General features: G+C 30.2%; 1 protein-coding gene across 1 annotated transcript; it reads right to left on the bottom strand.

Annotated features, from left to right (window-relative positions):
- Positions 1-98: 98 nt before the first annotated feature.
- On the bottom strand, positions 99-2,123 carry LOC124300682 (uncharacterized). Its single transcript, XM_046755005.1, has 7 exons — positions 1,901-2,123; positions 1,596-1,768; positions 1,318-1,484; positions 1,064-1,250; positions 710-889; positions 428-600; positions 99-345 (listed from the first exon to the last, which is right to left on the bottom strand). Exons 1-7 carry the CDS (start codon positions 1,982-1,984, stop codon positions 110-112), a joined length of 1,200 nt encoding a protein of 399 aa, XP_046610961.1. The 5' UTR covers positions 1,985-2,123; the 3' UTR covers positions 99-109.
- Positions 2,124-20,863: the final 18,740 nt, after the last annotated feature.

Below are 20,863 nucleotides of genomic sequence, written 5' to 3'. Positions count from 1 at the left end.
CCATGATAACAATTAAATTTACCATCAGCCCCGTGGATGTTAAATATTTTATTTTTATAATTTACTCTGCAACGAGTACGACAAACATTATTCTCAGATTCGCGTAGTTTCATTTACGCTTTCCCTTTGTACCCTTAACCCCCTTTTTACCAGAGCCAATATTGGTGTTTGCATTATCGCTTGGCGGCCGTTCTGCATACCGTTCAAGAAGACGAGGCGCCTCGATGGAGTCCTTGAGTGGCAGGATGAACTTTCTCTTCTCAGCGATTATTTCCTCGTCTGTCATTGACGGGGCTGGGGGCGGTGGAATATCGTCGGGTGTTTGAGACCTGCGTTTCTTCTTCTCTGAAAAACGAAAAATATATCGTCATTTACGAGAAAGGATTCCAATTTCTTTATCACCGATGATCAAGCTCGTGTATTGTACCTTTACTTTTCCCGGACTTGTTTTTCTTCGATGTTTCCTTAATTACTGGAGGTGGAATCGGTGGCTCCAATGGCCTCGGAAAACGTAGAGTGTATGGGAATTTGTATGTGTGGAGTTCCACTGTCTTCGCAAAAGCTGCACTCACCGTAGCGTAGTGAAACGCATTGGCATACCTGCAATTCATGATTACCATTGACGTCTTGACTGTGGGTACAACCTTTGGATCAACAATTTAGTTGCAGGTCATTACGAGCTGAGGTATATATATATTTTGGATCTAACATTGCGTAAGTTGACTCTATTATTGCTTCGTGAACTTTCAACGAGCCTTCAACCGTCAAACGAGCTGTTTGGCTTGAATTCAAGCTTTTTCGGCCCCTCAAAATGTCACCATCGGCTGATGCCTGCACCATTGCTATTTCCCCGTTTTTGTGGTTTGCTGAATCGTTCAGGACAACAGAACTGCAACATTTCATGATAAAATATGATGAAAACACTTGGCATTGTTACTTCACATCCGAGTAAATGAAAACCAGTCAGCGAAAATAAAGTCTAAGGGATTTTAAATGAAGATTGAACTGATTAGTTTCGAACAAATCATTTGTCTTAAATTTTACTGACAAATATGCAGGTTACCTGTTTGACGTTTGAATTACAGAACTCGGTTCATTGTTCATTGATTCCTGTTCACTTCGTCTTGACGATTCCACGGCGGTTAGTTCTTCCCAGTAAATCATTGAGTGACCTTCGATTATCTGATCTGATGCTAGTGCAAATAATCGAGCCATTTCCTGGAAGAATTCCGTCCGACTGAGCTGCTTGTCTATAAATTCGATGAATAGTCAGGATTTTAATTTCCCTGAATTTTTCCGAATGCTGTCTTCAGCCACCTTGAATGAGTTTTGCCTCCCCCGCAATCCAGCTGACTAATATACCCAGTTCTGAGGAATTGAGTTCTGAGCTCCAGCGAACTACTTCGAGAGCAATTGCGTCGAGGAGCCAAAAGGACGCCATGTTAGTCTGATAGTCATAGATTCCGAGCTTTCTTCCGAGGGTTCTAATTGGAAATACGAACGTCACTTCCACGTTGTACAAAAAAGTAATCTAAACTACTTTTTATTTTTGTTTTCAGTTCGGACTGAAAATTTCAGTAAATAATTATACTTACCCGATTAAATCCCGAGCGTTCAGTTCACGATCAATCTCGAACTCAATCGATTCGTTAATCATGCTGTTGAAGCATTCAGGCAGAGTTCGAATGACCTCGAGTACAGGAGTTCTCATCAATGGTACTGGCTGTGAGGAAGGGTCGACATTTCCCTCGTAACTTTCGGCTAGTATCTGACAATGAGTTGCAAAATTGCTACAGAATAATATAAAAATCAGACTATGTAGCTTGACGATTTTTGGAAAAATGAATGATTAACTGTAATGAGAGATCGACCGTAACTGTTCAAGGTTAAAAGGTCTTACAGCCTTAAGATTTTCATCGGATGTCGAAATTCTGTTTGTAGCCTCTGTTCTCCGTTCCAAGCCGGTCTTTTTAGCTTTGGCCATGACTGGGTTGCGGGATTAGATTGAAATTGTAGCTTGAGGGAAGGCTAAACTAATTTGGTCGAAAATGAGCCTTTGAGCCCGTGATACAGTCATGATTATACTATGGTTACACTTTATGCGTGATCGATTAGCAGCATACTTCACACGGCAAAAGTAAAACAAAATAATTAACGAAAAATAAACGACAAATCGATTCTGATTCAATAATCAATTTTCGGATAATTCGAATTGTTCCCTGAATTATTTACTGGTTTTTTTTTTACGGGATATGAATCGCAGCAATTTTCACGTTGAATTCAGCTCATTAGTGTCTATTATATTTAACCCGTGAAATTACAGCACTCCATAAATTAATTAAAACCGACACCGTGATCATGGAGTTTGAGCCACTTAAGGATGCACTTGTTGCGGGCCAAATTCTCTTCCTGTTGAACGCCTCGTGTAGCTAAATTTAACTTGAATAAAAATAGTGATGAGAAAAAAGAGACAAAAGAAATCGAGATGGCCAAAATTTTCATACGCACTTCACTGTACATTGTAAATGCATATATATATATATACATATATATATGCTTGCAAGGAAAACAAAAATCGACTTCTTTTTTCAGGCATAAAAATTTCTTCTTCTGCAAAATTAATACACTACAAATTTATAATTATTATAAATCCTTGCAACAGGCAATTGGCAAATAGAATAAATATACATACATGGTTGAATATTTCAATTTTTTTTATTCATCGGTTTTATTGATATTTTTTTAGATTTTTTTCATATCATTTTTTTTTTTCCGTTTCTTTTTTTCTTCTTCGTTTTGCACATTTAGTTCAATATTTTCAGAAAATAACACTCCAAAGCGAAAAACCGTATATTCTCACCAATCCTATTGTGTGTACACAATATGTATATATATATTCATCATCGACGTACAATATATAGATATACATATGTATATTATATAAAGTAATGCGTGTTTATTTTTCATCTTATTTTTTGTGTATATATTACACACACACACACATATGTATATATATATTTATAGTAATTTTATTATAATAATATTAGTCATCGATCTTACAGTTATATAATGTATATGTATAGATAATTATAGCGCACACGTTAGACTGTAATGTGGTATTTTTTTTTCCCTTATTTTAATTGCATCTTATTTTCCGTGATTTTTATTTACTTATTTATTTTTTTTTTTGTTCTTTCATTTGGTTTTTTTTTCTCTCTCTTGTTAAATCGACCAGTTATACAAATATATTGAGAAACATGAAACAGACAGAGTCTCCGTGGTCGCGGGAGGTGGGGGTTGGGGGGGGGAGGGGGCGTTTCTGACACCGAAACCAAAAATTCACATTATTCGTATCATCAAATATGTATATTAGGGCGTTCCTTATCTAGAGTGTTTTCGAAATTTCGTGCGGACAAGGCGGAAAAAGTTTGCAAAACAATTGTAAAAAAAAAAAAGAAAAACTACGCGCAAATACCGTGCTAAAGGATTTATAGAAATATGGACATTACAATATCGTACCATTGTTATGCGATTAAGGCCAATATATTAAAAAAAAAATAAAACTGTGAGTTTGATGAAGAATTTCCCTGGTGATATTATGATTCTCGATTTTGAAACACAACTTTGTCTTTCTGCGATTTCGATACTTTTATCACTGGAAATTGCCCATTTTTTTTTTCTTTTTCTAATACTTGTGATCATGGGGAATTCTCATACCAAATTTAAGATTTTTCGACGCATTGTTAAGGTGGGGAAAAAAATGATAATTCAGTCGAGCCCGAGTTCCCGTTCAAATAAAATTACAAAAATTCACAGCCAAAAAAAAGCAGTAAGTACCTTGAATTGACCTACAAGCTCCTGATTGCTCGTAATTTTTTTTTTTTTCTTTTAATGTTTTTGCAAACTATCTCCGCCATATCCCCACGGAATTTCGAAAAAACTTTAAACAAGAATCACCCTAACGTGTATACATACATATAGATATAATGTTTACATGTATATATCGTATATACATATAATTTTCACACCGTTTATTCAGACTTGAAAATAGTACAAGATAAAATTTTGTTCGTTTAAATACAAGATATAAATTGTTTTATTCTATTCTATTCATTTTTATTTTTGTTTTTATTTTTATTTATTTATTTATTTTTTTTATCTTTTTCTCATTTTTTTCCTTCGTTCGCATTATTTACACAAGGAATTTTATCAGAGAGAAATGAATATAGTGCATTTGTCAAGATTTGAGTATAACTATGTGATTGAATTGTTCCCTCTGTGAACATATAATATATAATTATTTAACAGATATTTTTCTTACACAATTTGGTAATTGGTGGAAATAATTTCTGGCCCCGTCTTTCTCTCTCTCTCTCTTTCTATCTCTATCTCAATCTGTCTCTCTCTCTCTCTCTCTCTATCTCTACCCCCTTTTCGACCAATTACTTATATCTTTCACACCAAATATTTGAAAAGGCAATAAAATATGCTTACGACCTTACCCATATCGCGTATATAATATGTGTTTGTTTGTGTGTATTTTATATGTTATTTTATTTTAATCCTTGAATTTTTTTATAATCATATCTATGTATTCGATTGTGTATAATTTATGGTTCTGAATTTAAAAACTGTACAGCTGTACACGCACTATGTATATTGTATAATATATATATATATATATATATATGTATATATTAATACACAGAGATGCGATTGTTAACCGAAAGGATTGATCGATAATTACGAAACGGAATGAGAGAAAAACTCTTTTCTGATCTTACGATTTCAAATCTGTGCGGGTCTTGGTGTTTCTTTTTTTCTTTTTTTCTTTTTTTCAAACTTCATTCGAGATCGTTCCGCTTAAAGAGATCGCAGTTCCGTGTAATAAGTTCTTATAGACATCGATATATTATATAGAATACATTTTCAGGATTGGTTTGAAAAAAAATTTTACAACAAGTCAGTGTTTTTGATTACCTTTTTTTTTTTTTTTGAATTTTGAGATCACAAAGCGTTTGATAGTAAAGACAGCGGGATAAACGATTTTTTTATTTGATTTGAATCATGACAAGTCGCCGCAATTCTTATAGCCTTTATCCGAGACTGTTCGAGAAGAAAAATGGAACTGGCAAAAGGAAAACGAAAGAATACGTTTTTTATACTTCCAAGCTAACAATAAGATAATTGACTACTAAAGGCATTGCGATGAAAATAAACGAAAACCGTGAAAAAATTATTTTTCTTAATTGATTTTATTGAAAATAATACAACAAAATGTCTCATAATAATGATGATAATAATAATAATAATAATAATAATAATTAATAACTATAGATAGGCATACGTACTGTTCTACACGCTATCTAAACAATCGTAATAATATTCATCAATAATATAATATGTACGTCTTGAACGTGAATTTAAATAATAATGTTCAAGTTCCAGGTAATGTAATCTAAATACAATAATAATTGTAATAAAAAATGTTATGATGACAACAACGACGACGACGACGATGATGATGATAATGATGATAATAATAATAACGATGATGTTACAAAAGAATCATAAAAAATGCGTATACAGTATATAACGAATTTAATATATATATAATTAAAAATTAACTAATCATCCTTGAATTATTATTCACTTTTAAAATTATAACCGTTTACGTATACATATATATATATATATATGTATATATATGTATATATATGTATATATATACGTACATATTGTAATGGGTGTTTTAATGAATTATTCAATTAATTAAATTACTAATTGTTGCTTAGATATGCACGTATAGAGTTAGAAAGTGAATTTTTGGTCCCACCTAACTGCAAACATTATAATCATACGTTTCCCGTTATACCTCGCGTGCTTTTTAAGCTATACTCTCATGATATCGTAATATAAATATTATAATAATCGTGGTGGTAATTTTGAATGTAATTATACCGATAAGGTAGAAGTGTGTGTGTGTGTGTGTGTGTGTGTTTAGGTAATACGTGTAAGTGAGGGAAAAAAAATTTCCTCCGTTATAAAATTAATTAAACTAAAATTGATTAATTATAATTATAAACAATTGGAAAATTTCCATCCGACCGTCATCCAATTTTCACCTTATATCACTGGGACACATTATATATTATACACACTTATTTATGTTCGCGATTTGGTTTAATTTGTTTTTCTCTATTTACTTATTTTTTTATTCTTCTCTTACTCTATCTCTCTATCTCTCTCTCTCTCTCTCTCTCTCTCTCTCTCTCTCTCTCTCTCTCTCTCACTCTCTCACTCTCCTCGTCTCTCCTAACGTCACGAAATTTTACATGTTTCGTCAACAACTGGCATAACTTTTGTTCTTAATCTTAAAATATGAAAAGAAATTCTTTACTTATTTTACCTTACTTCATCCTTGTACAGTTCTTACACCTATCAACTACAGTCCGATAATTTCATAATTTTGTTTCCAACTTATTGTCGGAAGTTGTGTATGTCGTATTAAAATCAGTTCCACATTGTCTACGTAACACAATAATTGTCTAGAATCACAAGGCTAGGTGAAATTTTCTTTTCTTTTCCTTTCCGTTTTTTTCTTTTTTTTTTTTGTTATTTTATACCTTTATCTACTTTTACTTCTTCCACCTCGTCATCGTTCTCAGCCATTTAATCACAAATACTGGCATTTCAGTCTCATTTCCGTCTGACTGTTTCGACATCTCAGACGTGCATTCGACAACTTTTGTTCTCACTTGTTTGTTTGTTTTTTTTTTTTAATTTTTGATTCTTTGCTTTTGTTTCCTTGTTCTCAAACACCGGATACCCAACGCGATTACCTTCCTTCTTGAACAATGAAAAATTGCTATTCCGTCGCACGAAATGAAAACCGAGAGGAAAAAAGAAATAAAAATAAAAATAAAAAATAAATAAACGATAGACAAAATCAATAAATAGAAAAGTAGGAGGAAAAAAAAAAGGTAATTTTACGTTGCACGTCCCATTAAGATCAGACTTCGAGCAGGTCTAATGCCAGTTTTACATGTTTCGTGGGAAATGAATTGTGAGTGAAGAAAAAAAAAAAAAAAAAAAAAGAAATATGCCATACTGGATAAATTCGGGATTTGAATTTGTGAAAACTTTTCACATAAATTCACAAGTGCCCGATAATTTCGCGATTTGATCGCTCGATTGGTTGTTATTATTGTTTAGGTAGACAAAATTTACCTGCCTAATCGATAAAACGAACGGCATATTTTTTCCCGATAGATCAATTCTCTCTCTCTCTCTCTCTCGCTTAGGTATAACGCAATACTTCAAAAGTATCAATTAAACTTCACAACCATCATATCTTATACAACAATCAACTAGTATTCAACAACAGACCGTCTTACGTCAAAAAATTCTTAAAAATCTATCCTCGCTCTTCAGGGTTTAACCCAGTTTATCAGCGCCGCAGTAATTAAATACTAATTACATGGAGAGAGAATTTTGAAAATTTCATTTTTCCATTTTCTTCTCTCTTTTCTTACGAGGTGAAATATTTCAAAGTTGGACCCCGCAAGAAACGACCTATCACAATTTCGCAATAATGAATATCGATATACGTGTATATTATAAATTCATAAATCTGCACATTTGTTTTTTTTTCTTTTCTTATCTTTACTCTCTCTCTCTTCGCCATGCGATGGCAAGGAAGAAAATGATATTTTCTTTCTTTTGTTTCACTTTTTGTTTTTTCGTTTATTCGAGTCGTAATACTTCTTCGCATGATTTTTTAATATCAAACTGCGTTCAGCCGTCGTAATTATTTTATAACTGTCATTGTTATCGGTATTCCCTTTGTTTGTAATACATCCGTTTTATTATACATTTCACAGTTGCGTGAAGGTACAAATATTCTTTCCATTCAATTTTCACAACAATAATTACTGTCAGGCAAGTATCGATATAATATTGTTTGCAATCCGGAATCAAGGACCGTTAAGAAAGAAATAAACGCGAGAAAAAACGAACACGGTCTTGCTGTAATCGTGATTTGTTTATTTTATGTTTTTCTTGAATGCGTGTGTGATTCTTTTAACTTTGTTGATTATTAAATGTTTATAAATTTATATAATATAAAAAATATTTGTTAAAAATCCTACCTACCTAACCATGATGCTAGTTATATATATGGTGTATGTATCATACATACAAGATTGTAGAAGTAATGTTCAACGTGTATTTGTTATGTAATGTTGTGTGTGTGTGTGTGTGTTTATTTTTTTTTTTTTATAATAATTTTACAAGTTTACGTACACATCTGATAACGTTGGATAACAAAAATAAAAATAATCATGGAAATAATGGTAATAATAATAATAATAATAATAGTAATAATAATAATAATAATAATAATATAGATGTAAAATTTATATAATACAAAACATTTCATGACACTGAAAGTATAAGATTTTACAGACTTTACGGATTACGCAAAGTTGACTTACGTGAAATGTACATTGGAAAGGGAACAACAAAAAAAATCACAAAGTAAAAAAAAATGAAAATCGAAATACGCTCTGAGTAGAATCTGTAAATGTTTCGTTGTTAATACATTCTGTATAACGACGTATCGTAATTCATTGTGTACTATTTTTCTATACTTATTTCCCCCACCGTAAGACATTTAACGTCGTCTTAGAAATTGCAAAACAAATGTTTTGCATATCGAGGTGAGAAAACAACGCAAACAAAAGTAAGAACAGAATTGAGAGAAGAGGAAGAAGAAAAAAAAAGTATGAAAAGGTACGTCTGATCTGAATTGTATTTGAAAGTGTGTGAATTAAACGTTAAGACTACACATTGTGAAATGAAAAACTATTATTAAAACAGCAACGAATAAAATTATGTACAATTCTTTTTTTACGTTATCATTATTGTAATATCTACGATTTGCTTCAACGAAACTTGGCTGATAAAATCTTGCAGATTATCGTAATGCCTAGAGATAGAAATATTACTGGAAAATAAAATCGGTGGAAGAAAACGTGAGATAGGAGAAAAAAAAAAAAAAATGGAATGAGAACATAGAAAAAAAAAAGGACAACTTGCGAAAAATCGAATCCCATGAACGAAACAAAAATGATGATAATAAGAACAATTAACACAACAACAACAACAATAACAATAATAATAATAATAATAACAACCATAGCTAATTATCGTACGGCAGTAATTGAAATAATTATACTGTAAACAATTTCGAGATATAAATTGGATACGGTGTAAATATATATATTTTACGTTGGAATGAAGTTCTGGAATGAATTTCGAATGTTGCGATAGTAATGATAATAATAATTACTGTGCATGTAAATTTGTATTATTTCATCCACGACACCCGATGATTATCCGGCAAAATTGCAATTGTTACTTTTTTTTTCTTACAATTTCACTTTAGTACGTTTTTAATTCTTGCCCGATGTTATTAGTAGTTTTTATTTAACTGAAATTTCGTTCCCTGTTTCTTTTTTTTTTTTTTTTTTTTAAGCATAATTTCTATGTTTTTTCACATCGTATAATAATTATTAGCTACTGCATTATACGCAAGAAAAATGCCAGATATATTGTGCATATATATATATATATATATATACATATATTATATGTATAGTATACACATATACATATATATATATATATATATATATATATATATATATGTATAGTACATGCACATATCGATATTCAACGGTAACAGAATGTAAATAATAAAATGTCATTAATATTCGCCAATTTATTGTATTACATACGCATTGCAATGTTTTGCTGAGAAATATTCGAAAATTAGGGAATGTTCTGAATATGGAATTTTTCTTCTCCTTGTAGGCATGTTACGATATAATGTAGGAAACGGGAATCAAAACTGTTTTTTGAAAGAATAAAATTGTAAAAAACTAAAATTTACGTATAAGTGAACTACGAGGTATGAAATATTTTTTTTTTTTTTGACAAAGATACTAAACAGCACGGCGTTGAATCCGGGCGATTAAAACACGCAATGTCTGTAATACAAACGTATAAACATGTATACGTACATGTTTATAATTTAATTTAATTCAATTTTTCATTTAGTCATTATTTAAGTTTGTCTTTTCTTCTCTTTACCTAAGAAATTGTTCTCCACCGTCACAATTTACAACTCACAAGTTACAAGTATTTTAGACGCGTTCTATCATAAAGCGCCCAGATTCGACAAGAAGAAAAATTCGACAAGAATGATTCAAAAAAAACAAAAAAGAGAAAAATACGTAAATAAAGAAGGAAAGAAATAGATGAAATATCGAACTGAACATGGAGTTGGTGTTATACTTTTCAAAGTGGTTAAGAAAAAATAAAATAAAATATTTTCTTTCTTTTCCCTTGCTGTCATTCAGTTTTGTTTTTTTTAAATGTTAAATAATTCTAGGATTGCACAATCGGTCTCGCGCATGTAAGTATAATAATGTGTGGTGGGCGTAAAAAATTAACATTCTTATTATTGTAGGAAAATGAGAAAATATTATGTATAACGGTTGTAATATAGTAGCACTATCATACATATACATATATATACACATATGTATGTATATTGTATATGTGTAAGTAATAGTAAATAGTTGATTGCTGCAATAGTGTATTGAAAAGTGCTTACACGCGCGTTAATAAGTCGTACGTATACATCGTATGCATTTCATATGTATATATATATATATGTATACACACACACACATGTATATATGCATATGTATACACATACATACATACGTAACTCTGAAATAATGACGATGACAACGTAACGTTTCAACAACAGTAATAATAATAATCATTATATTAATAAGAATCGCAACGATGATGACGATGATCATGATGATGATGATGATAATAATAATAATGAATTAGTCTTTCCTAATAATGCGAAAATGTTATGTGAGGGGGGGGGGGGGGGGATACGTGTTATGAGTATATGCAACAATTCTTACACCATATGTTACAAAATGACAGTGATTATATTGATAATGGGTATGATGATAATAATAATAATAATAATAATAATAATAATAATAAAGCTTGTATACTCTGTCGTACAGTTCAATGCATGTATATACATACATGGTTTTATGTTTAGTATATATAATACATATGATATCACCTTCATCGATGAGTATTTTTGTGTGTGTGTGTGTGTGGTTGTGTTTAATGCCTAATGGCTTGATAGCCACGTAACAAGTATACCCCAACAATAATATTAATAACGTGATTTTCAACAAATCCAATTTCATTGGTTTGGTTAATTTCATTTTTCTCTTCTCTCTATTCGCATGAAAAATTTCATAGTATTTGTTATAAAATGACAGTAACGAAATGAAAAAAAAAAACAATTGGGTACATGTGTGTGTATTTATAATACGGATCGATGAATCTATTCATAGATGCATACCTTTGTACGTAAGTCCATACGTGTTTTACGTATTTATATATATATATATATGTACCGGGACAATATCTTGAGAGTTGAAAATGAACCGCGCATGCGCAAAATAATTAAATCTCATTGGTCGGCGAAATCTTCCCGCGGCGATATTCATGTCCGCGATGCAGGCCGGCCAACCTACGCAAAATGTCTACGTTTGAATTTTCAAAGAGCACAAGCGTTGAATTCCGAACGTTCTTTGAAGAATCAACTTTCCGACCCGACAACAAATGCTTCCCAAACCTTTCCGAGTCATTGCCTCGATTATTCGAGATTCTAACCTCGAAAAATCGTATCAACCACATCGCCGGCAGAAACAGTTTGACGGCTGAAAACTTGGGTTGGCCAGCCTGCGAGAATAGCCGATAAAACTCGCGCGTGCGCTGTTGATTTTCAAGTTTCAAGAGATTGCCCCGGTATACGTACAAATGTATGTATGAATCATACGTGCGTACATGTTTTACCTTATGTCGCGTACAATACAATATGATGATAATTAAAACGACGAATCGTGATGAAGAAAATAATTTTAACAACGATGATAATCGGTTGAGAAAATTTTTTCAATCACACTTTAACAAAATGTCTGTTCGTCTTACAATTTTATGTATACTTTACATACAAGCAAACATACATACACACATGTGTATACATATATATGTACAAATATATACTTATTTCTTTTTCCTAATGTACACGCGTATGGCTAAAATGTGTAAGTACCGTATTTTTGGATTTACGCTGTGCGTGACGTCACGCCGCAATGACGAACGCGACGCGACCACGGCGTTTGTCGCAGGTCCTAGTGATACAATTGAATGATGTAAAAAGTTGTTTCACACTTGGAGAACAAAACTATAAAAAGAGAAAACGATAAAAAAATAAAAATAAATTAAATCAAAAGTCATCACATTTTTACTAAAATGCATAGCTTGATGGGTTGTTTTTCCCCCTTTAATTCCGATTCGTCTTTCTTTCCTATTATGTTTGAAATGTGAATACTTGATGTGTGTGTGTTTGTGTGTGTGTGTGTACGTGTGAAGAATGTATATGAATAAATAATAATCTATTTACGCGTCACCAAAAAAATCTTTGTTGGTGGTTTTTTTTTTTTTTTTTTTTTTTTTTTCTCAACCCAATTTTTAATCGATCAATCAAAAAACGAATATTATCGTCGTTTATCATACCAAATACTTCGTTATGTCATCACCGCGCGCATATATTTTTATTGTTAGGTACAATATAGATAATTTGACGTAGGCAAGTGTGACTGTGTGTGTGTATACATGTATGTATTATACTTATATACGGTTTTATATTCATACTTCATACTTTTCTTCTTTGTTTTTGAGATGAAACAAAAGTTTTGCCATTAATTTTTTTTTTTTAATTTCAATTCAGAGTTCTCATCGCTCGCGCGTCACCTTTTCGTTGAAAAATATCCTTTGATCCTGACAATGTTGATTGTTTTTTTTTTTTTTTTTTTCTTCCACTTGTTTTCCGTATTTCGTTTTTCTCTCTTCTATTCTACGTATGCGGAGTGCATAGATGAAATATATATATATATATATATATATATATATATATATATATATATATATATATATACTATGATGAGTTTTGTATTATACACATACCATCGATAAACGTTACGATTCGCACATGCATATATATGCGTGTACAATATACATACGTACATAATGCAAATTCGGTGAGGTTGTCAAATAGAAAAAAAAAAAAAAAGAAAAGAAAAGAAAAGCGGCACCCTTTCAAAATTTGTCACTCTCATTCAATATTATTATTCACCAATTATATCATCATAGATAATAATATAATATCATATACATCTTATATGTATATATGTATATAGATTTTCAAATATCGTTACATAAATTATCACTTATTTATGGTGCTTCGATCACCGCTCTTCTGATATTTACTCTCTGTCATTATATAATATGTATATATAATAATAATAATAATAATATTATATATATATATATATATACACACGCTTTAATGAGGCAATTTCACACATATATATATATGCATATATATATATATGTATATACGTAGTACATAATGCCCAAAATGTCACGAATAGTAATTATAATTTTTTTCTTACTTCCCTTCGGTAAATTATTTAATTCTATTGTTATTACTATTAACATTAATATTATTATTATTATTGTTGTTGTTGATATTATAATTATCATTATCATTATCATTATAGTTATTATTATTTTTTATTATTACTGTTATTATTATTATTATTATCGTTATAATTATTCCACTAAGTACTATTATGGTGATTATTGTTGTTATTTTTTTTTCAATTATCATTTTTTTTTTTTTTTTTTTATTTCAATCATTTATATCAATATTGTTGAAATTTTAATGCGGATTCCAAGCATTAGCGCAAACGTCTCTCAAATTGGCGATCAATTCTTACAATTAGATCCATGTTTGAAGATCGTCATTCTACTCATGGATCGGATCGTATGCAAATTTTTAATTTTTTTTTGTTCGCTATCCCGATTGGCAACACTGGCCATGGAATGCCGCATGTAATTATAATCATACAAATCTCAATCGATTTCTGAAATTGATTTTATTACACGTTATCTGTCGTTTTCTATCACTAAACTTTGCACAACTTGAGGCGAAGAAGAGAGGTGAGATTTTTCTTTTCTATTTTATTGGTTTTTAGTCGTTGAAATATATTTTTATTTTTTTTTTCTCTTCTAACGAAAAATTGCATTCTCCATGTGATAAGGTTGGAAATGAGAAACAAGTCGGAGAACATGTTTCAAATTAGAAAATGAAATAGAAAAATCTCGTAAATTTCGTATTATCTCGTTTGGTTTTTTTTTTTTTTTTTATTTTTCGTTTTTTTATTTTTATTTTTCTCTCTCTCTCTCTCTCTAGAGGCGAATCGTACGATCAGTTAAACATATTAAACGAATTAGTTTTCTTCGTCTCTTTTCACTATTTCATTATTTTATTACTCTTCTCTCGTTAAATACTCGTTACATCATAATATTATATACTGAACTGCAGTTTTTACACGACAAAATTACGATATCAGTTTAAGAGAATATAAAAAATTGTGTGGCACATTGACGGTTGGAATGTTATTTTGATTTTACTTCTTCATAGTAATAATATATATGTATAGTATATAATATAGTAATTTTGTTTTCATCCCCCCTTTGTTTTTGGTTTTTTTTTTGTTTTTTTGTTTTTTTTTTACACATCATCATTATTATCGTTATCAATTGTTATTATAGTAATATTGTTATTAATTATTTTCGGTAAAACCTTTTTTTTTCCCTTTTCAACACACGTCAATAATAACATCTGTATCCAATATTGTACATAATAGATATACATAATATATATATATATATATATATATATATATATATATAATATGTATGAACTATGTATGTATTATGTATTGATTTTTAATGCAAAATTAATCAAGAAAACAATATTCTCCGGTATTTTCTCTCAATTCACAGGTCTTTTTCAAAAATACGGTGGAAATTTGATGTTGCGAAAAGTAAAATAACAAGTGTCGAAAGGTAAAAGGGTAACAAATTTCGTAAGAATAAATTATTCCAGTATGAAACATGACCGTGTGTGAAAATTTTACGAAATCATCAATTAATACTCAACGATCCTGATTACTAAATTTATTTCTATATTATATCAATTGTTACTTAATATATACATACATATATAGAGAGAGATATTGAATTTTTTGCAGTTTTTGTAATTCGCCGTACGATACGATGTATGATACATTATATTACGTACTTTTTGCGAGACTGCGCATTTTATCATCTTTGAACCGTTAAAATCCACTTAAACAGTTGTAAAAACGGTCTAATAAAAATTTTCTATCGTTACTGTGTTGTATTACGGTTACAATACATGTATGATACACGCTGAGGAAAAATAAAAATAAATAACAACATTCGTCTTTTGTTTATTTCGGACAAAAATTCGTCCAATCATTAACGCTCCCTTTTCTTTTCTTATAAAAAAGAAAAGAAAACATTTGCGCAATAAGGCGGAAAAAATTTTGCCCAGAAACATTGAAATTAGATTCACCGAATCAACGATTCCGCTACATAAACGAATGCCACTATTTTTTTTTTCCCCCCAACGTATAGTTGTTTTGCCGGTATTATATATTATTGTTATCGTTACAATATTTATTTTATTCGTCGGGGCGAGTCGTCGAACCCTCGACGTTTCGTACGGCCATCGGTTTTTCACCCCATCGTTTATCAAAAAATTAATTACGATTAGATTGAATTTATCCTGGTCGATGTTTGTATAAATATATATATATATATGTATATATATACGATGATATGCTGTTTTATTGGTCACGTTCCGTTCCGAAACAATACATAATATGTATTTATACGCAATCACTTGAATCGGAACAAAATAATTATGCACGATACATAATTGTAGGCGAAATATGTTTCCCAAGTAATTTATGAACAATTGTTTCATACCTCGTTCTCATTTCTTTCCATTGGATTAAGAATGTATTGCGCGGATGGGGTAAAAAAAGAAATCCACAAATAAACAAGAAATAAACAAAAAAAAAATATTTTCTTATTCCGAGATGAAAAACCGATGGCGGTATTAAGATAAAACTGTACGGAATCGATTCATTTATATGGATGATGTAAATCGCTGTAGAGCTGAGAGCAGACTGTGTGTAATTCTGTGTGTTTGTGTGATTTTGTGTGTGTGTGTGTGTGTGTATCATATTTTGTATTTTGTAGGTAATGAATATTATACATTATTTATAACGAAGGGTGCAGGTGATGGTCGTTATTGTGGAGTATTTTTTTTTTATTTTTTTTTTTTGGTTGATTATTTTTTTGCAAGGGTAATTTTTGTCCTTATACTGGTTAAGGGGCGAGGGGGACGGGGGAAACGAGGGGTATACGAAACATAGCCGCGATGATTTTTAACTTCCGGTATTTGTAAAATATTCTGTTTCACATCTTACGTTCTACATAGTATATATATATTTATCGGACATATTGATTAGCGTGGAGATAAATTGTATGCATATATACGTATATACAGGTGCACGTAGAATATAAAAAATCAGGATTTTGGAACGAATGAAAAAGGACCGTTAAACAAAAAAAAAAAAAAAAAAAAAAAAAAAACAAAAACTATTCACGTTCTTTGAATATGAAGGAAGTCAGGAAGGTCAGACGATCGAAAAGAGAAATAAAGAAAAACTACAAATTTTCATTTCTTCCGCGTAACAAATGAATGATAAAATAGTCTTTATTAGATGAAGTTTTGCTTTTGTAGAAACCAGAACGACATTACGGATTTGAAAAAAAAAGAAGAATAAAAAAATTGCCCATTTCGTCAAACATTTATATTGTAAATAAAAATTCAACAAACTTTACTTTCGCATTTGAATTATTTTTATACAAAAATAATAATCGATCAGTGGTCAACGAAAAAGAAATTTCATTTTTGGAGTTTATACTTGAATAAATAAATTTTGGTTTCGTTCGTCGAATGATGACCAAAATAATCGTTTATTATTTATAAGCTTTGCTTTTGTCAACGCAAAAAGAGACAAAAGGAATCTTCATGAGTAATAAATGAAGATTTTTGTTACTATTCTATGTAAATAATCAAAATTTACTCATTCAAATATAACACTAAAAAGACGAAGAAAAAGATGAAAAAACAAAAAAAAAAAATTTCTTACGTGACTCGTGTAGTTTTTGAATACGATGTAGTAATAACGCAAATGTAACGATTTCGACTATTTTCAAAAACTTTGATTTCGCAAGTTTAATAGAAAATTCGAAAAATTTCCCACGGTTTTGTTTTCATACACAAGTGTATACGTATTTATGCGTATAATTATTAATTATATTATATTTTTTACGTAGACTATAGATTGAACATTATGTATATATAGAAAACACGGTACAAACAACAAAAGCGCTTTTGCACGAGTAAAACTTTTGATCGAAACAAATAATGAGGCAAGATCGTTGCGTCGTTTCATTTTCTCAACAGGATTCACGAATTATTGTTGTAGAAAATTAATTTCACCCAAAGGATTGTTTGAATTTGAGATTGGTAATAAATTTGTCGATTTTCTTTTCTTTTTTTTTTCTTCGCTTACAAATTCGAAAACTTTAAATTTTTTTTCGTCGAACACGATGAAAGGCAAGAAATTATAGCCAAGGGGTAGTAGAATGGAATGTTTCCGAAAAATCCTGGAAAGAAATTTCACGAACGAAGAGGAAATCGCAACGACGAATTTAATCGTGAAAGTTTTCATCGCGACAATAATTCAATGATCATAATTTTCGTGAAAAAAGCACTGCGCACACAATTCAATTCCAATGATAATAAATTGTGTGCGGGTGTAGATTTGTCTCGTAAACATGCCTCAATAATTACGTCACATAATTAATGATAAAACTAATTTGCAACATTCTTGATGTTTTTTCTTTTTAAATTACTTTTGGTTGTTGTTGTTGTTGTTGTTGTTCTTGCTACCGATTTTTGAATTTTATTAATTTTTAGAGTCATTGAATGACTAGATCCTAGTTAAGTTTAAAGCCAATTGGAAGGTACCAAGATTTCGACTAACAAACGATATAGAAAATTTATTCCTTATCGTGTAATAATAGACGTATAAAAATTCGAACAAACTTAAACACGCCGATACCACAATGAGGATAATAATAGGAATAATAATTACGACAATAATAATCGTAATAATAAAAATACTTACAATAATAATAATAATAATAATAATAATAATAATAATGATAATAATAATAATAATAACAATAACGATAAACGTAGTAATATCGATTGCTGTAAAATTTATCATCAAATTCACGCCGGAATTTTACACTAATTGCGAATGTAATGAATTAGGTCTCGATTCGAAAATCTCAACGTTCATCGATCGGAATGAAACTGATAATATCGATGACTGCAATCATTATACGGAATTTGATAAAACGCAAGTTTTCACACTGGAACCAATATCTTCATTAGGTGTTACAATATCACGTATACATGTATATAAGACTTTGTTAACTTTGTTAAAAAGATTTTTTACATTTTCATTCGTTTATTCATTATTATTGTTATTATTGTTATTCTTTGATTATTATATTATATATAATGTAATATATAATGTGTAATATATACACATGCACACACACACACACACGCACACACACATATATATATATATACCTAATTGCACTTATTCGACAAAACGGAAACGAAAATTGAATCCAAGATGGCGCAGCCTGATAGCCCTGGAATGCAGAGGTACGTACTTACATATATTATATATATACATATATGTAAAAAAAAAATGAGATGATGATATATGTATATGTATAATATATAGATTTAATTGTATAATTTTTTTTTCCGTTAGTTTGTGTTTCAACTAAACGACCGTTACTTTTGTTTTTCGATCCTTTTTTTTGCTATTCGGATTCCAATGATTGTTTCGTATCGTTCGTTTCTATTGTGTGTTTGAGTAAAGTTGGTTGAAAAAACAAAGAAAAGTAAATACAAAAACAGAAAAAAAAAAAGAAAAGAAAAGAAAAACCTTCCTAACTCACGTTTGAAACTTGGGCACAATTTGGAACTGCTTAGACCATTTACTTCCCCTGCTCTTATGACAGATCCAATGCCTCGTTGCTATTTTTATTCTTACAACCGCGTATTTTTATTTAACCGCGTGACGTCGGAAACGGTTGTTTTCTTTTTTTTTTTTTTTGGTTTTTCTGATTTTTTTCGAAACCTTTCTGGTTCACCTTCGTCGTTGATCGTCGAATTGGGAATAACCGCCTAGAAATACATTCGAGTCGGGGAAATACAGGGAAATGAGAATCACCTCGTAACGATTGAAGTTTTCGCGTTGGGATGAAAAAAAAAAAAACATCGGAGCATCGGATCTGGCTTAATATAGAGCCGTCATAATTAAACCGTACCAAACACGACGATATTGTGAGGTAGCTGATTTTTGAGCAGTTTCAAGACCAAACAGGCCAACTATGCGTGTATTTATTTCACCGTTATTATTTGTACCTATTTCAGTTCGTCGTTAACGATAACAATAATAATTACAACGGTAATAATAATAATAATAATAATGATAGTAATAATTATAATGACGACGATGATGATGATGATTATTGATTAACCAAAACGAGGCGTAAATTTCGGTGAATCATATACATATCTATCTAGTTATTATTTCGCGATCAAGTAAATGGTGAAAGAAAGAAATGAAATAATGAAAATTCGCAAGTACGTGTGTAAGTAAAACTCAATGTTAGGAAATGGATAATGGAAGAAGAAAGAAGAAAGATTAAGCGTTAGGATTTCAACGCGTATTCATTTTTTTTTTTTTTTTTTTTTTTTGTCGACGCATATTTCGATACCTCTCAAACCGCGCATTACATGTATAATTGTCGTTGAATATAGATAATTGGATTGAACAGGAAATAGATACGATTAATTGTTTCAAAAACTGGGAATTGCGGAAACGTAAAAAAAAAAAAAAAAAAAGAAACAAAAAAAAACGCGAATCCTGCCATCTTGGTTTCGTCCCATCACCACCAGCGTGGACCCCGTCTTGTATAATTTTATCTAGTATTATAAATCAATAATAATCATCGTAATAATTATCCGATATTATTATCATTCATATATATATATATATGTATATATATATATATATTTATAATCTCATACATATAATATACACTAGCTGGTTACAATGTAGTAATTATATTTTTCATTTATCCTTAAATTTTTCTTTTTCTATGTTTTTTGTTTTTTTTCTTTCTTCTCTTTACTCCTTTGTTGTGAAAAATATACATCAAAATTTCGTTAATTTTCATTTTTCATTATTTTTCTCGTCTTGCCTTTTTTTTTTTAATTTTTTTTTTTTTATTTCACTTCTTTTCCTTTTTCTTCTTTTTACATCACAGATATTTTAAATATAATTTAATTTTTTATTTCTTTTATACAATCTTAAAAAAATTCACGCGATTTGTTTGTTTTTCTCGTTTTTTTTTTTATCTCTTCTTCAAAATTGTTCATCTAACTCTCAATTCGCTTCGTCGCTTCAATTATCTTCGAACTTGACGCGAATTGGGGATTGATTTTGCTTTTGTTTTTTTTATTGTTTTTTTCTTGTTTTACTTTCCAATGAAATTCATCGGATTGAATCCTGAAAAATATATTGTTTACCGAAAAATAGAATATTTGAATTGGGATTTTTCATTTATTCGCAAGCATTGATTC

The sequence above is a fragment of the Neodiprion virginianus genome, chromosome 3 (assembly GCF_021901495.1).
Source record: "Neodiprion virginianus isolate iyNeoVirg1 chromosome 3, iyNeoVirg1.1, whole genome shotgun sequence".
Taxonomy (NCBI): Eukaryota; Metazoa; Arthropoda; class Insecta; order Hymenoptera; family Diprionidae; genus Neodiprion; species Neodiprion virginianus.
This window is presented reverse-complemented; position numbering and strand designations above follow the sequence as displayed.

Bases quoted from the DNA above. Each gene is read 5' to 3' on its own strand.
- LOC124300682 (XM_046755005.1), bottom strand. From the start codon at position 1,984: ATGGCCAAAGCTAAAAAGACCGGCTTGGAACGGAGAACAGAGGCTACA. The intron at 890-1,063 runs GTAACCTGCATA...GAAATGTTGCAG, and splicing joins GTAATTCAAACGTCAAACAG to TTCTGTTGTCCTGAACGATT. The intron at 346-427 runs GTACAATACACG...TTCGTTTTTCAG, and splicing joins CAAGTCCGGGAAAAGTAAAG to AGAAGAAGAAACGCAGGTCT.